The sequence below is a fragment of the Typha latifolia genome, chromosome 14 (assembly GCF_019914945.1).
Source record: "Typha latifolia isolate L0001 chromosome 14, TyphaL0001v2, whole genome shotgun sequence".
NCBI classification, from domain to species: Eukaryota; Viridiplantae; Streptophyta; class Magnoliopsida; order Poales; family Typhaceae; genus Typha; species Typha latifolia.
Window position 1 is genome coordinate 3,852,683 of NC_133099.1, and position 17,557 is coordinate 3,870,239.

Below are 17,557 nucleotides of genomic sequence, written 5' to 3' on the forward strand. Positions count from 1 at the left end.
ATTTAAAACACTCAAAAGGAGTAGGGCAAATATAAACAGTCTTAAGTAAATTTTAAAACTTAAAACACTCAAACGGAATAGGTGAAAATTCTTTTCATCATACTAGTTCTTTTTATTTTCTTTTTGAATGTCTATAAAGCTTATTGATTGAACCAAAACAGACCCTCTTGATATATTAACTGGACAAAGGGTTCGCACTACCATAATTTTATTCTCATCATTAGAAAAAATAATTCTATTAACACAGCATGCAACTCTTATCGTGAGATAGTATAACTCAATCACTGAGTTATAATGATTAACTGTAAGTCTTTTTACCTAAAATGATGGTAGTACGAGTACCTAAAATAATTTTATTCTCATCATTAGAAAAAATAATTATATTAACACAGCATGTAACCTCTTATCGTGAGATAGTATGACTCAATTACTCAGTTGTAATGGTTAACTATAAGTCATTTTACCTAAAATGATGGTAGTACGAGTACTCATGGTTTATTTACTATTCAGTAGGTCAAATTATACACAGAAAAGTAGAAGACGAGACAAATAAATCAAAGATTGAAAGTTCCATGTAACACGTAAATTGAGCACTTTAATAAAATAGAGAAATTTATCAAAAAAATCATATATTTTTCTTTTGTTGGATTTTGTATTTGATAATTTGTGTACAAAATTCTACTTATGTATTTAGATTTTTATGTATAAGTAGGATGTAAGAAATCAAGGAATTTATAAGTGCCACTTATTTGGGGCTAGCACCCAAGTTATTCTACATAAATATCTTTAAATACATTTAGAACATTTCCAATACAAGAGCGTTTCAAAAACATTTGAATGGTTCTAGAAAGAGTATACTACTGTGTCCGCATTCTATAAATGTTTGGATGCTTGATAAATTCTGAAAACTTTTGAAATTATATTTGAAAAGATTTGAAGGTGATTTGAAATTTCTAGCTAGTATGGTTGAAAAAGATTTTTTTTACTAAGAAAGGCTATTTTGTAAAAGAGGTTTTGGAGATCTCTTCTACATCGGAACCCTAAAAATTTTATTGAAATTGAGAAAAAATTATTTTTGTCCAAGATCTTATATTACTGATCAAATACAATGTGAAGATTTTGAAGGTTCTACAAATGTTCATCTACATCATCTTGAGAAAATACTAAGATATGAACTTGTTGACTTCTAGGTTCTAGCAAAGGCAAGAATAATTTCAAACATTAACCATTAGTGTCGATTGACCAGGATTAGATGAGGCAGAGCTTAGTGACAGTGAGCTCAAGGCGAAGCTTGGTGAGATACGTTATAAGTATATCTTGTATCTATATTTAATAGTGCATTAATTTTAATTCGTGGGGAAACCAAACACCATAAAAATATTCTATTAATTAGAGATATTTTATATCTAAATAACTAAAATGCCCTTAATATATGTTAGGTTTAGTTTAGTTAGGTTGAGTTGAGTTAGCATAAATTGAGTAAGTATAATTTAGCTCCGTATATTTTTATAATCTTCTTAGTAAATTTACTAAATTAGATGTTTGATTAAATTTAATTTATTTAAATAGAGGGTGCCATTGGACTATCTTTTGAGATGATATAAATTAAGGAAAAAAAGATATTTTATTTTTTCTAAAATTAAAATAAATATCTTTTGATTTGGCATAAAAATATTTTGATGAGATAAATATAATTGTTTAAAAATTAAATTGATAATTTGGATTAGTACAGTGAAAAATATAAGGTGTTACTCTGAAACGATAGGTTGCATTCTAGAATAAAAAAGTAATAATTTCCCAAATGAACGGGAGCTGACTGCTGAGGCAATTCATCAAACATCTGGGGCCCAGCCCAGATCCGATTAAATCCGAAATGGTCCCTCTAATTTATGAAGCACATTAAAATGGCATCAAACAAACGGAGGCGACGATCCTGCCTGCCTCTGTACACATCTGCATCACTTAATCAAGTAGGAATCTAAACATATCACTTAATTAAGTAGGATTCTAAACATATTACCCGTTATTAGTAAACAAAAGGAAAAAAACGAAACCGCGAAGCACTCCGACAGAGACGACGAACAAGTGGTAAAGTTACCTTCCTCACACGCTGAGGCACCTCATGAACTCCCACTCCTCTTCGTCATAGCCACACCCTTCTCCTCCTTCTTCCTCCACGCCGTTAGAGGAGACCTCCGAGATGAGGTACGGCATGGAGCGAAAGGCGCTGGCGATGGCGGCGATAGCAGCAACAGCGACATTGGGGGCGTTGTACTCCCCGGTGCGCCGCTTGAGCGTGTCGAACATGAGCTCGGGCTCGTGCTGCATCGCTCGCAGGACGTCAGCGCACGCCGGCCCCGGCACCGCCCGCGTCACCGCGAAGCAGTGCGGCCCGTCGCTCTGCGACACGCGCACGACGCTCGGACCACCGAATAGATTGTGCAGCCCTCCGAGCGCCTCCTGGTAAGCCCCACCCAAGAACATTCCCAAATAGTAGCCGCCGCCACCATTGCCACAGCCGAGCTCGTGCAATGGGAGGCTCGACCTCCCTCCGATAAACTTATCTACCTTCCCGTCGCTATCGCAGGTGAGGTCGGATAACACCGAGTTAACCGTCGGCTGCTGGCCGAGGCGGTGGATCGGCATGATGGGAAAGAGCTGCCCGATCGCCCAGAAGTCCGGGATCGAGGTGAAGAGAGAGAGATTTACGTGGTAAGTTCGAACCGGCTCGTCAGCGCCTATCTCCCGGGTGACGAGATCGCATAGCCCATCTACGGCAGCGAGGTGTTCGAGCCCGAGTACGCCTTCCTTGAACTGGTCGACGCACCGCCGCTTCAGCTGTTCGGCGTAGACCACGCAGGTCTCGAATTCGCCGACAACGGCAGCCGCCAAAAGATTGCGGTAGTCGGCGCAGGCGTCATCGGCTAGTTCGTTGAGGTAGTACCTGAGGTTCGGTTCCGGCTCGACGACGGCGTGGGAGGTGGAGGATATGGCCTCGAAGACGAGAACAGAGTGGTGGGAGACGAGAGCTCGGCCGCTCTCGCTGCAGAGTATTGGGTGCTTCACTCCCTTCTGGTCGCACGCAAGCTGCACGGCGCGGACGACGGCGTCGGCGTAGTCGCCGAGGCCGTAGCCGACAGACATGTCGGAGCAGGTGGAGTGGGAGCCGTCGTAGTCGATGCCGAGCCCGCCGCCAACGTCGATCACGCGCATTGCGGCGCCCAGCCGAGCGAGCTCGCAATAAACACGCGCAGCCTCGCCAACGCCGTCAGCGAGCAGCGATGTCGACGGGATCTGCGAGCCGATGTGGAAGTGGAGGAGCTGAAGGCAGTCGAGCATCTCGAGCCGCCTCAGTTTCGCGGCGACCGACAAGATCTGGGTCGTGGTGAGCCCGAACTTTCCCTTCTCGCCTGATGTGGATCCGAAATGGCCCGAGTGCTTGGTCCGGAGCTTGGCGCGCAGTCCGATGACTGGACGAATTTCGAGCCTTTTCGCAGCTTCTACGACGATGTCGAGCTCCTCCTCTTGCTCGAGGACGATGACGACGTTGAGGCCCATCGCCCGCGCCATGAGGGCGAGCGACACGTACTCCGCGTCCTTGTAGCCGTTGCATACGAGGAACGCATCGGGGCTCCCACGTGCGAGGCAGCTCATCGCGAGGAGGAGCTCGGGCTTGGACCCGGCCTCGAGGCCGAACCGGAAGGGGAAGCCGAATTCCACCACGTCCTCCACGATGAAACGGTCCTGATTGCATTTAACCGGGTAGACACCCTGGTAATGCGACCCGTAGCCGTTGGATCGTATCGCAGCGTCGAAGGCGGCTTGGAGGGATTCGAGCCGGTTCTTGAGGACGTCCGGGAACCGGACGATTAAAGGGAGCTGTAGACCGAGACCGCCGGAGATCTTGGGATCGGAGGATTTCTTTACAACCTTCATAAGATCGATCTCTTGGTGAGGACGGGTTGCGGCGCCATGAGGCCGGACGGCGACGTTTCCGGCGGAGTTAACGGAGAAGTAGGGGGCGCCCCAGCCTTCTATCTTGTAGAGCGCGGCGGAGAGGTCGGTGGACCAGGGGGTAAGGAGCAGGCTGCGGTGGTCTACGGCGGCGCCGCCGTTCGCCGGCATCGGAGAGCTGCCGGGAAATGGTCCCGGCGCAGGAAGAGAGCCATCCCAGGAAAAGCCGTAGCCAGGACGGGGGAGGACCGCAGCATCCACGCACGCCATGGCCGGCATCTCTTCCCGATCGCAAAAGAATCAAAGAGAAAAAAGAAGCGGGGGTTCGATCGGGTCTAGAAGAAGGGGGCTTTAAAAGCCGCCGAGGCCGGAGCCCCGGCTACCCCCCCCAAAAGAAGCAAGAAGAAGCTAGAGACGAGGAGGGAAACCCTAGATCGCCGTCAAAAGCCTCCGATATCCCCACGCCGGGAATTCAGAAGAAGTTGGGATCGAAGAGATCGATCCAAAAATGGCAAGGAGAGAGAGGTAGAAGGCAAGGAGCGAAAGAGAGAGAGAGAGATCTAAGAGATGACGGAACTCTTAACGGAGGAGATCGTATAGAAAAAGAAGACTGGGCGAGAATTGCATGAGAGGCGAGGTGCGTTTATATAGCGGAAAACCCCGAAAAAAAAAAGAAAAAAGAAAAGTAGCCGTTACTGAACCAGAGAAACTTTGAAAAGTTCTCCAATTTCTCGTTGGGAATATATCGAGGAGATTCGCTTCTCCGCGTCGAGTTGCCGCGTGGCTTTTTGGTTGGGCCCAGCGCCTCACCATCGCGGGACAAGTCCCGAGAACTTGTTACTCTCGTCTCCTCTCTAGAAATTACGTGGCGTCTAATATTACTAATCTCGTCCGAAATATCGCGATCTGTTTGGGAATTATTTGATATTAGAAGACGGGCGTGAGGTCCGGAAAATATCGAGACCTTATCTACGGGAGAAAACGTTCAAAGGACGTAATTAAGGGCAGTCCAGATTTTGACACGTGGACTTTGCTGCGGATTCTGTTTCCACCCGGTGGGATGAATCCGAGGGGGAAACGGAATAGGCCTCGAAGTAATCCCCGTGGCGCGCTCTAGACTTTGGAGACCGGCGCCTAATCCTTCTCATCTTTCGCAAATCACCGCCTCTAGTTTCTCCTTATTGCGTAGACATCCCCATAGTCATACTTTTTTCATCTCAAACCCTCTGTTAGTTATTTCTCTTCTTAACTAAAAATTATAAAAAAAAATCTATGGCATCTTTAAAACGTTTAGCAGTTCGAACAAAAATCAATTTACCCTCCTAAATCAATTTAACAAAAGTAAAATTATTTAAGTTACTTTGTCATCTTTGTTAAAAATAATTCATTATTGAGATTTAAATCAAAATTCAAAGAAACTTAATATAAGATAAAGTCCTTGTGGTAAAGTCAATTTCGCGCTAAAACGTTCTAATTTTCTCTCTACTCCATAATGCAGCTAAATATTATATCTCAAAAAATTTCATAAACTACTACAAATACTATTTGAAAGCAAAAAAATAAAAATAAAAAGAAAAAAAAAATAACAATAGGGCCAATTACTATTTTTTTGGTCCAACTATTGACATAAATTCTTTTAGGGTTCTATTATATTATGATAAAGATCATGGCTTTAAATCTCGCCCTTGCTTATGATCTATCAAATAAACGCATTCTATGGAATCTTACAAATTTATGATAAAATGAGGGAACAACATGCAAAAATGACAAAACGAGGGTGTTTATGGCAATAAGTAAAACCATAGGTGGCGATATGCAGAAAGACACAAAAGTATGGAAATTAATAGCAGGAGTGGGACCCAATCGGGAAGGCCGCGGCGGACGGGTCCCACAACAGTGGACACGTCTCGTGGCTTTCTCTTTCTCCCGCCGCGGCAGGGGGGGAGGTGCACGTAGGGAGGGTGCAAGTGGGCTGGGTGAGGATTAGGGGAGTTTTAATTTATTACCTACTCAAATATAGCCATCCTCCCAATTTATTACCTAAAAAGTCTTCCTTTAATTATGAGAAGTAGGTGAAAATTTGAAAGAAAAAAAAAGAAATTTCTTTTTATTTGTATTTATTTTTTATTCAAATTTAAATATCTAGTTTATTCAAATTAATAGATAAATATAAAATAAGGAACAATAATCTCATAAGACAGTGACGAGTTCAACGTTTTGTAGAGTAAAGTGCTAAATAAGTTACGTAAAATTTTCTTTTAAGTTCAACGTTTTTTTTTATAGAGTTTGAGGACCACTTTAGCACTTTAGTCAAAAGCTTAGGATTAGTGTGTGAAAAGAATATCCAGAGATGATCTCGGCCGTTCAAACGGTACATCTGTGGAGTATCCATGGCGACATATATGAAAGAGGGAGTAAAAGGGGGAGGTCATTTGGCTACAGCCCAGAGGAAGGATGTTGATTGTTTGAATATTATGTGGGAAAGTTGGACACCCAACAGAAACTATCTTCTGGTAATTACGATCTAGCTCGGCTTGAATAGTATGCTTTGTTTAGCCTGACTTAAAAATAACATAGTTTTAAGCTTGGGCTTGGTTCATGCTCAGTTTGAGTTTGGCTCGAAAATAGTCTCGGGTTCGACTCAAGCTCAGCTTTACACCCTAGTTGATTGTAAAGGCCAAATTAGTTCAACCTATATATTTGACTCATTTTGACTTAATGCCTTTTGTATTTTAAACATTTATTAGTTCACCTATGTATTGGCGCTAATATTTTTCTCCAATAAGTTGTGAAATAATTAAACTATCCCTACCATTCTTGTATTAGGTTATATTTTTATAGGGGTAATTAAGTCGATCTTTTCATATCTCTGTTAACATAACTTCGTTAAGGACTGACTAATGTTTGTTTTATCCTTTTAACTTTCACAAGATGGATTGAAACTTAGTTACTCCTCAGTTAAATATTTAAAGCTATTAGAAAACAGTAATTTTTATCTTTTATGTTCCAACTATATAAAGTTTTAAGTTTAATTGTTTTATATTATTAACAATCTTTCCATATCCAATCTTGAAAAATCTACGGGGGTGTAAAGCGAGCAGAGCTGGCTTGATTTTTCAAATTTTTTTATAAAATATATATTAATTAATCTAGTTTGAGCTATAAAATTAATCTAGAAATATATCATATTAAAATTAAAAGAAATTTGTATATAACACCCTACTTTTTAATAAAATTACGGTTTACACTCTATATTTTTACTATTTGTAAATCAAGCCATGTAATTTAGCGAATATGTGTAGAAAACACTCTGGGTTAGATTTGCACTAATATCATAAAAATATTTCGTTAGATCGAGATATTTTATTTTTAAAATAATTAAAGTGCTATTATTTCTAAAATAACTAAAATGTCCTTAATATGATTTGGTTGAGGGTATTTTCATAATTTTTTTAGTATAGTTAACTTAACCTAGAGATTCAGTTAAGTTTAACTAACAAATTTAACAACAGGAAATTTTCTGACATATTCGCTAATTTATAGGCCTCGATTTGTAAATAGTAAAATATAGTATGTAAATCATAATTTCATTAAAAGAATAAAATTTTCTAAACTTAAAAATATATTAAGCTATGAGCCGAAAAATAGCTAGCTCGATTTAGCTCGGTATATATTTCAAGCTGAGCTCGAGCTAAATTCTAAACGAGCCGAGCTCATGAGTCTTGGGGGCAGGTTTTTCTTTTGTTTTGTTTTCTTTTGACAATACACCAACCAATTCAATCACAGATGAATTAACCTAATTAAGAGAAACCTAATTAAGAGAAAAAGTTCCTAATTAAGAGAAACCTAATTAAGAGAAACCTAATTAAGAGAAAAAGTTATCAAGACTTATAATCACATACAAAAGTCTTTAAGGGTTTACATTTATCACAAGAATCAATAAGATTCGAATCAGGGTTCTTTGACATTCGACAAAAGAGAAGAAATTTGGCCAAGTTCACGTATGCAGCTCTGTTTGATGGTTGAAATTCTTGTCATGCCACTTTGTTCTCCAAGCACAAACATCACATGTATGCATTATGCCTGGAACATGCTCTACGCCTAATCACTATAGTTGAATGTTACTTCAAGGTCAAGCAACATATCTACCTACAATTTAAAGAGAATATATATATATATATATATATATATATAATTTACATCCATAGTTTAGACTAAAATTTAGATTGTCTTTTTAAACTTTTAATATAACAAGATCGATTTTTTTGGGTTTTTCATTGATTAATTAGTAAAACTACAATTTTTGTGAAAAAGCTTTCTCATTTTTATTATTCTATAATTGCAAAATTTCTAAAATGTAACTTTGAAATTTGGTGTAACTAGGAGAGGGTAAAATTGTATCTTCCCTATAAAAGCCAATTTGGAGTAGAGAAGATCCTATGCAATCAAGTTTTTGAGAATTTTTTACAAGTTTTTTTTTTAATTTTTAGGAAAGAAGTGAAAACTTAAATAGTGTTATAGTAAAATCAATGCTGCTGGAAATCGAACGCAAAAATACCAATACAACAACATGAATTTTTCTATTATTCTGAACAAAATCTCATTGAAGGAATTTCTTGCAACTTTAAGTTGGAATATTTTGCAAAATAATTTAACTCTAATTAATCACATTAGAAAACATAGACCGTAACACATTTGTTTTATTAATAAATATTTAAATAAATATTAAATGCCATGGTTACATAGATGTGTAGGCAAGAAAAGGTAGTAAGTTAGGGGTAATAAGCATCCCAAATATAATATAGTAGATGTGAGTAATATAGTAAGAGGAGTAATTTTAAATGAGATGTAGAATATTTGAGATGATCGTCTATGCTCCATGTCGACTGAAGATCGCCCCCTTATCATGTTAGAGAGGATAAGGGAATCAGTCTCAATCCACACATGTTGAGCTACTAGCCTTCTCATATTTTTAAGCGCGACTAACACATCCATGGGTTCTAAGCTAGAATCGAGTCAAGGGTAGTAATTCTAATTCCTGCAAAGAGAGGACTTCCATTAGATGCCCTAATCATAAAATTGATTCCACTTATCTCACTGGGTCCTTTAAACTACTCATCCTTGTTGATTTTAACCCACCGAAGGGGAATGGGGTCCAATGACTCGTGAAATTGAGTGTAGTGGGTTTTGTAGTTTTTTTAGACTTTTGATCATAATATTCAACAGCAAAGCAAATAGTTTGATCACATACTTTAGCAACTGATTCTTTTTCATTATTAAACCAGACAATATTTCTACGTTTCCAAATAGACCAATGAACAACAGCAATAATAACTAGAAAGACCTTAGTATCATCACCCAAGAGCCCACCATCAACGAAAATCCAATCGCCACTATCCTAAGAGTGCAAATCAGAGAACATAATGCCAAATTTGTTCTCGACAAAAAATCACATGGAGGTGGCAAAATCACAATGAAACAGATTTCCTATGGGAATTTTCTCCTAGCATACTTTTTAAAGGGAGACTTTTAGTTTAGTCGGAATAGACAAAGCTCAAATGGACTTCCAACCCTCCCAGGGAGAAGTTTGTCTAGATGAGAATCACCTAAGGAGTTAACAGATTTAGCACTAGTTGTGCACTTGGAAGAGCAGTCATGCCCAGTGATTAGGGCTAGCGCGATAGGTACATGGATTGTCGAGATGGCCACGCATAAAGCAGAACCAAATAGTTGGTTAATCACTTCCTCAGCCAAAACCCCATTATGGATAAGACCCAACACTCTATTAACCTAATTGGTCTGATTCGCATTAATGGAGGTAGGTCATAGGTTCATAGTAAACCCATTTTAAATAATTCTAAGAAGGCTTATCCTAACCAAGGATGGACATCCCCATATTTGGCCACCAAGAGGTTAAAGCTGGTTTTCTCTAAAGCTGGTTTTCTCTATTCAAAATAGAGAGAACTTTCTTTGCAACCAAAGAGAGATATGTGATACGCAAGCCCCAAAATGATTAACTCTCAAGGTGGCCTAACCATTTTTTGTTGACTCCTTGCTCCCTACTAAGGGTGATTGGGTGCTTTCTTGATTCGCTCATTGTATTACTTTTCATGTCTCCTTGAGCCTGAGGTGGCACCATTGCCTAGAGCTAGTTACCATTACCAAAGTCAACCAAATCAATGCTTTTGGGTTAGCATATTCTCTCTTGGGTCTTCCTAGGATCCTAATAGGGTTTTCTAGTGATTCTCCTCCTCCAAGTCCCCCCTGCCTCCCTCAAATCCCTGCTAGTCCTCTCAACTAATCTTAATTAGGCCCTCAGCCTTTGGAAGCCTCTCTATCGATTAAAGTGAATATTTTTCTCTAGTTGGTTGTTCTCAATAAAACCCGCAATGAGAACATTTTAGCTAGGAAAGGAATCATAGGGTCCTATCATTTTCCTTTGTGCAATGAAGCTCCGAAATTCCTCAACCACCTCCTATTGAACGATGAATTCACCCAGCTCTTTTTAAATATCTTTTTTTCTTCGCTAAGCATTTACTCTCTTCCTCCCATCCATTGTGTCTGACTGGGCTCAATATAGGCGAGCCTTTGTTCCTACTCATCTTCGACACGTGACTGATCACCTCCTAGAGTTATTGTAGTGGGCTTTAGATAAGAAAGGATCACAAAGTATTTTAGAGTGGGGTTCTTATCGTTTTTGGCCTTCAGATATCTCTTTCTAATATCTAAAAGCAATAAAGGCTATCCTTCTGTCTCGCTCACCGACTTTTGATCATTTTTATCTCCATTTTTCCTTTTTTTTATAAATTTTACTATTTGTTTTCTCTTATTTTTTTGTTCTTTCTTTTTGCTCCCTTTGTTTTTGAATAAATATAACTAGGCTTGACTTACTTTTCTAAAAGAAGATATTTTTTTCATCATTTCTAACAACTATCTACACCCTTGATTAGTATATATGACATGGCATCTCCTAATGACTCGTTAAGCATTGATGCCCAACGCTCTAGGTTTTGACTCACCTGGTCTCATGCACCAAAATAAGGGGAGATTTATGGATATATTAATCTTAGCTTCACAATATTTTTATTAGAGTTCTATATATGCATGATTTAGATTTGTTGTGAGTTATTTTTATTCAGGCTGACCTAATTGCCCTACATATATATCAAAAAAGGATAGCCAACTTGTCTAGCCCCTTTATCTAACGTAAGGGCTTATTATCCATCAAAAAAGAAAAAAAATGCTTTCTAGAATATAGAGCCTAGCAATAAAAATCAAATAGAAAAAAAAACAAATCATAATTTACTCATAAACATAGTATATTTGTCATAGTTAATTTGCCTCCTTGTATTTTAAACTTTAAATATTTAAATCCTCCATACAGTTTATATCAAATTGCAAAAATTAATTTTTTCATCCAAAAATAACCGTGTTTCATTGACGCCAATATTTTTTTATTATAAATAAATTATAAAATGACCAAATTACTTTTACTATCTTCAAATCTCCCCTACAAAAAGGTGTTCAACAACAAATTTGCTGTGAAAAAAGATTTTAAGAAATTTTATTTTGATCAAAATTTGACACTCTCAGTGGGACTCACTTCACCCCTCATCTTTGTATTTGATTTTTTATACTAATATTTTTTCCCTTTGACAAAGGATATGACACAAATCTTTATGGATGCAACCATCACTATTCGTTTCAGTGACATGTGGTTCGACATTCCTATGGTGGGTGCTATATTGCCGTCAACTACTCCAATATCGATAGTCTCTCATTACACCAAAGGAGCAATCCCATAAGAACACCCAACTAAAGATGGCATCAAATTTTTTTACAAAATAAAAGAAATTAAGTGGACATCCCATCGTCACCATCAACTCATACTCTAGCAACTGTAGTTATAATGCTGGAATCACCACCTTGCAATAACTGACAAAAGAAGATCTTTTTGAACGGGTTCCAAAACTGTCAAGAAGAGAATATATCTCTTTGCCAATAAAGAAAATCCTCTTTAATAATCTAGAAACTCTTCAAAAGGGTAAAGAAATACTTTCTTCCACCAATATAAAGGAATTGTCAAATAATGATGGATTCATTTCGGTCTTCTCTAAACAAATAAAGAAGATCATCAAACAATAATGTTACACTTCACAATAATTAGCGCCAAGAGTTTTCACTCCAAGAATTGTCCAGTTGGGCTTTTTTATCCCGAATTGCACCCCTCTTTCTACTATTTACCATGATAGACATGAGGAATTTGATCAAGGTAAATATGGTATTTGAAAGTTAAAAGTTTGTCCCAATCTTCATATTCCTTTATAAAATCACATTCAATTTCTTCAAAATATCATAAATTATTTATTTGTAAACCTTGGATTGATTCTATTTTAAATAAGAGCAATCCAAATTTGTTTAATATACTTTGTCGTTATGCACATCTTCTTCATACAAAATATGAATGCAAACAAGAGTACCAACAAGCAAACTTTCACAATGATCAAGTAATATTCAATGATTACATCAACTAATGCTTGAAGAAGTTGTCCATTAAAGAAAATTGCAAGATGAGCTGCAGCAATAACTCTGTTGTTCATCAATCTTTTTCTAAAGACTCTACTTCAACTTCAAATATAGAGAGTTCTACTAAGAAAACGAGTCATGATCATTGTGTACATCGTTCACCTCATTTTGTTGCCACTAGATAGCATCCATATTACCAAATAGAGGTATCACCAAAAAGATCCTCAAGTAAGGGGTATCATGGTTACATTATAGACAAATCTAAGAAGAGTTAATCACTAAGAAAGAGCAATGTGTTAGTCACAAAACATATTATAAAGCAATCTAAGAAGAGTTAGTCACTAAGAAAGACAAAAAAGAGTTAGTCACAAAACATTGCAAAAGACATCATCAAAGACAACTTTTTCTATACTCTCTTTGCCATGCCTGTTGAAATCTAAGATGAGACGGTCTCAACCGCAAGTAGTACATCTTCAACTGTTCCAGCAAAGAAAAAGGAAGAACCACCGGGAGTGCTAATCATAGGCCTTAGACTAGAATTCAAACTCTTTCTACTAATAGTAGGGACAATGATTTACATATTGATATTCCTAATAAATTCAACAGATGAAAATAAATTTCCTCTACTTCTAAAATCTCCAATGCAACGGCCTTCATCAATTGTACATTATCAAGTTCTTGCCACCTCCTTGGAAGAGGATGAGCAATTAAAGAATGCTTTGCAATAAAAAGAGAGTAAAGTCACAAATTTGAAGGCCCAAGTGCCTCAAGAGCGAAATCCAGAAGATAATAATGGATCATTTTCTTCTTATAATTCACCTCCTCAACATCAACAAAAAATGGTACCTTTGGATATCGTGCAACAGTTGATAGCTGAAAATGTTAGAATATATCATATGCAAACTCATTATGCGATGAAATCGGGTTATACAAAACCATATCCCGTTGAAATCGATATGGTACCAATTCTTCTAAATTATAGACAACCTCAATTTGCTAAGTTTAATAGAAATGAATCTCCACACAAATATCTTGCTTACTTTCTTGTAGCTTGTCAAGACACTGTCCATAATAGTGCTCTTCTTCTGCGATAATTTGTTCAAACACTCTCTAGACTAGCATTTACATGGTATAATAAGTTACCTCTAGGATTTATTGTCACTTAGGAACAAATGTAAGAAGCCTTTCTTCGACACTTTTAATAGTACTCAAAAGATTGTTGAAATTACAAAACTTACTCAAACTGAACAAGGAACACTTAAAAAGGCTGCTACTTTCACTAATAGATTGAGAAACTTTGAGCCTTCATTGTCCATAACCTATTGTTGAACTAGAAGCTATTAACAACTTGCGCCCAAAAATGATAGTATATTTACAAGGTGTTCGTCCACTCATATTTGAAGAACTAAAGTTAGAGATATAGAAAATTTTCTTAATTTTATAACACGAAGAACAAAAGGAATGACAAATGTGCTTAATCACACTAAACGAGAAAAAACTCAATTAAAAACTTTCAAGCAAAAAGAAGTTTTTGTTGCACAAGATCAACCTTAGTTTAAAGAATCTTTATCACAATCAATTCCAAAAAGGCCAAAAACTCTTAGAGAAAGGAAAGAAAAAGAATATTCTTTTCCAAGAGAAGAAGTGACAGAATATTTAAGAAGACTATACTCCTTCGACACCTCCCATAGGTGAGGTTGAACTTGAATATACTCTACATGCTCCTTTTTATGTTCTTATGGACTATTATGCAAGATCACACCATATGGTACCTTTATTACGATGCTTATGGTCCACATTGAATGAATTATAGCATCCATGCACATATGATGATGAATCTATGTCTAATACAGAATCACAATATGATCATTATAGGAGATCATATATATAGACAAAAAAAGAAACAAGCCTTTAGGCAAAGAATTAGAGTTACTAAGTTTGATCCTCTAAAGTTTTTGCCTCCTCTAAATTGGCAATTAAAACCAAAGACTTTTAAGATCCCTAAATATAAAATCTTAAAAAAGGTGATGCAATATGAAGAGATATAAGGATATATTGACCAACTGTCTAGAGATCTCTAAACCAGAAAATCATATGTTCCAAATAACGAGTGAGAAAACTATTCTTACCATGCTATAAGAATCTTTGACGAAGATGATGGTTCTCTTTATTTTCTAGAAGAAGAGCCAGCTGAAGTTCACGAGATCATCACCCGTTCTAGACGTTGGCTTCCTAACTCTTGTCCTCCACCGCCAAAGGAAAATGAACAAGTCCCATAAGCAATGTCAAATGTAAACTCTAATGAGTCTGTTAAATATAATGTAATTACTTATTTTTAAAAAAAATACCAGCATTACTTAGTGTGCATGATGCCTTTTGTTTTTCTGTTGATCTTTGCAAATATCTCATCACAACTTTATCCTTCCTTTTTTAATGACTATAGAATGGAAGTCTCTTAGACTAAGACTCAAATAGCTACAAATTTTAATATTGAATTCACAAATGATGATTTATTATAAGGATCAAAGTTACATAATGGAACTTTGCTAGTAATAGAAGAAATTGATGATATGCCTATATCTAGGATAATGTTAAATTGTGGTTCTATTATCAATCTTCTACCACTTCCAATATTTCATAATCTTGGATATACTACAAAAGATTTAACACCAAACAATATTATTGTCCAAGGCTTTAATCAAATTGGCCAGCAAACATTAGGCTCTATTTGCCTAATATTAAAACTTCAAGAATTAGTGGCAAGCATCATCTTTCGTGTCATAGATGCTTGTACATCTTATAATGCTTTATTAGGATGACTTTGGCTTCATGAATATAAAGTTATTCCTTCAACACTTCATTAATGCTTAAGTATCCAACATCTGAAGGCCATGCAAAGAGAATATTTGCTGACACAACCTTTTACAACAACAAAAATATTTTATGCTAATGCAAAATTTTATCTAGAACTAGCTTTAGATTTAAAAAAAGCCTCCTCTAACACATCCATTAAAAATGGGATTTATCAAAAAATTTACTATGGAAGTACAACAAGGAAAAAAAAACCTCCTCCTAAAAAGAAGATATATAGGTACATTCCAAGTAATCAAAGAAAGCCAAATGATCCAATATTTCAAATTATTGAAGAATAACTTTCTTCAAGTTTCTTTAAAGATTTTCCAACGCCACTAGTGAAGATTGTTCCATTAGCTATTTTGCCAGATAAAAAAGACATACCATTCACAAAAAGTAAAAAAAAGTTGAAGAAGATAAATCAATTTATTCAACTTATTCCATCTATTTTAGCTACTTCAATAGATATAAGTTCATCTCTTTCCATAATCTTCTATGATTATAAGATGTCTCAAATCAGATATGATATCAACACTGGTAAATGATTGTGTGAAGGTCGTGGTAAGAAGAAATCATTTGAAGAAATCATTTCTTTAGGTCAAAAGAAAGCTTTTCAATATGATGAAGAATTACCACTTTCAAAGACCCGACTTGATTTTGAAGTTCAAGTATATGATCTCAACAGATTTTGACAACCTTCAAAAAGCTTTTGCTTAACTAGAGGATAGAGGACAAGCAATAGTTGAGGACTTAGAAGAAATCAATTTGGGGGCAGAAGATGAGCGATGTTCTACTTTATTAGAACCCATATAAAAAATGAGGAAAGAGAAAGATATATCACATTTCTTCGTCAAAATAACGATGTCTTTGATTAGAACTATAAAAAGATGCCTAGCTTAGATACAAATTTTGTCGTCTATCACTTGGCTATAAAAGAAGATGTCCATCTGGTGAAACAGCCTTAGAGACGTTTTCAACCTGAACTTATTCCATAAATTATTATTGAGATAGATAAACATCTTAAAGCAAACTTCATTTGAGAAGTTAAATACCCGAAATGGCTTGCAAATATAGTTCCTGTGAAAAAGAAGAATGGTCAACTTAGACTTTGTATTGATTTTAGAGATTTAAATAAAGTTTGCCCTAAAGATGACTTTCCTCTACCTATCGTATGATTGATGCAACAATAGGCCATGAAGCACTATTATTCATGGATGGTTATTCTGGATATAATCAAATCAAAATGGCTCCCGAAGATGAAGAGCTTATAGCCTTTCGTACACCCAAAAGAATATTCTATTATACTGTAATGCCTTTTGGTCTAAAAAATGCCAGAGCTACATATCAAAGGGCCACGACTATTATCTTCAATGATCTCCTACATGATGTAGTAGAATGCTACATAGATGATTTGGTGGTAAAGACAAAACAAAGAGAGGATCACCTCAATCATTTATATGAAGTCTTTCAAAGATTAAGAAAATACAACTTAAAGATGAACTTATGAAGTGTGCCTTTGGGGTCATATCTGAAAAGTTTCTTAGTTTTATTGAAATAAAGTTGACCTTATTAAAATAAGGGCAATTCTTGAAATGCCACCACCTCGAAATCTCCATATAAATGATTGAGGTAAATGATTGAAATAAAGTTGACCTTAGATACGAAGATTCATTTTCAAGGGCGATGCAAACCTTTTTCTCATCTCATGAAAAAGAATGCATTTTTTGAATAGGATCAAGCTTACAAAAATGCCTTCCAAAATATAAAGAATACCTTTTGAACCCATCAGTTCTCACTTCAACAACAAAGGTAAGAGTTCTAGGCCCTCAAACGACTAGAAACCCAAGATCCTTTTTTCTGAATTTTTTTTATTTTTTTTATTTTCAAAGATGTAAAAAATTTTAAATTTCTAATCTTTAATTAGGGATTTTCTATTTAGATGTAATAATGAGTTGCTAATCTCATCATTAGTTTAAATGTCTTTATATGAAAAAAAATACTTGTATCTTATGGTGATATTTGAAACTCAGGAATGTGTGCCCTTATTTATATTATATTATATTTTAATTTTGATCGCAATGAAATTGTTAGAATCTTATTTTCTGGACAACAAATTTATTGTTGAACAAAATTAAAAAAAAATATTATGTACCGAACACAAATTCAAATAATGTAGTGTGAAATTATATATTATATGTTTATATTTTAAAATATTATTCAGTGA

The 17,557-nt window shown here is 36.4% G+C and overlaps 1 protein-coding gene across 1 annotated transcript; it reads right to left on the bottom strand.

The window, feature by feature from the left end:
• Positions 1 to 1,828: 1,828 nt before the first annotated feature.
• LOC140800932 (arginine decarboxylase-like) lies at positions 1,829 to 4,675 on the bottom strand. Its single transcript, XM_073155866.1, has one exon. It carries the CDS (start codon positions 4,231 to 4,233, stop codon positions 2,104 to 2,106), a length of 2,130 nt encoding a protein of 709 aa, XP_073011967.1. The 5' UTR covers positions 4,234 to 4,675; the 3' UTR covers positions 1,829 to 2,103.
• Positions 4,676 to 17,557: the final 12,882 nt, after the last annotated feature.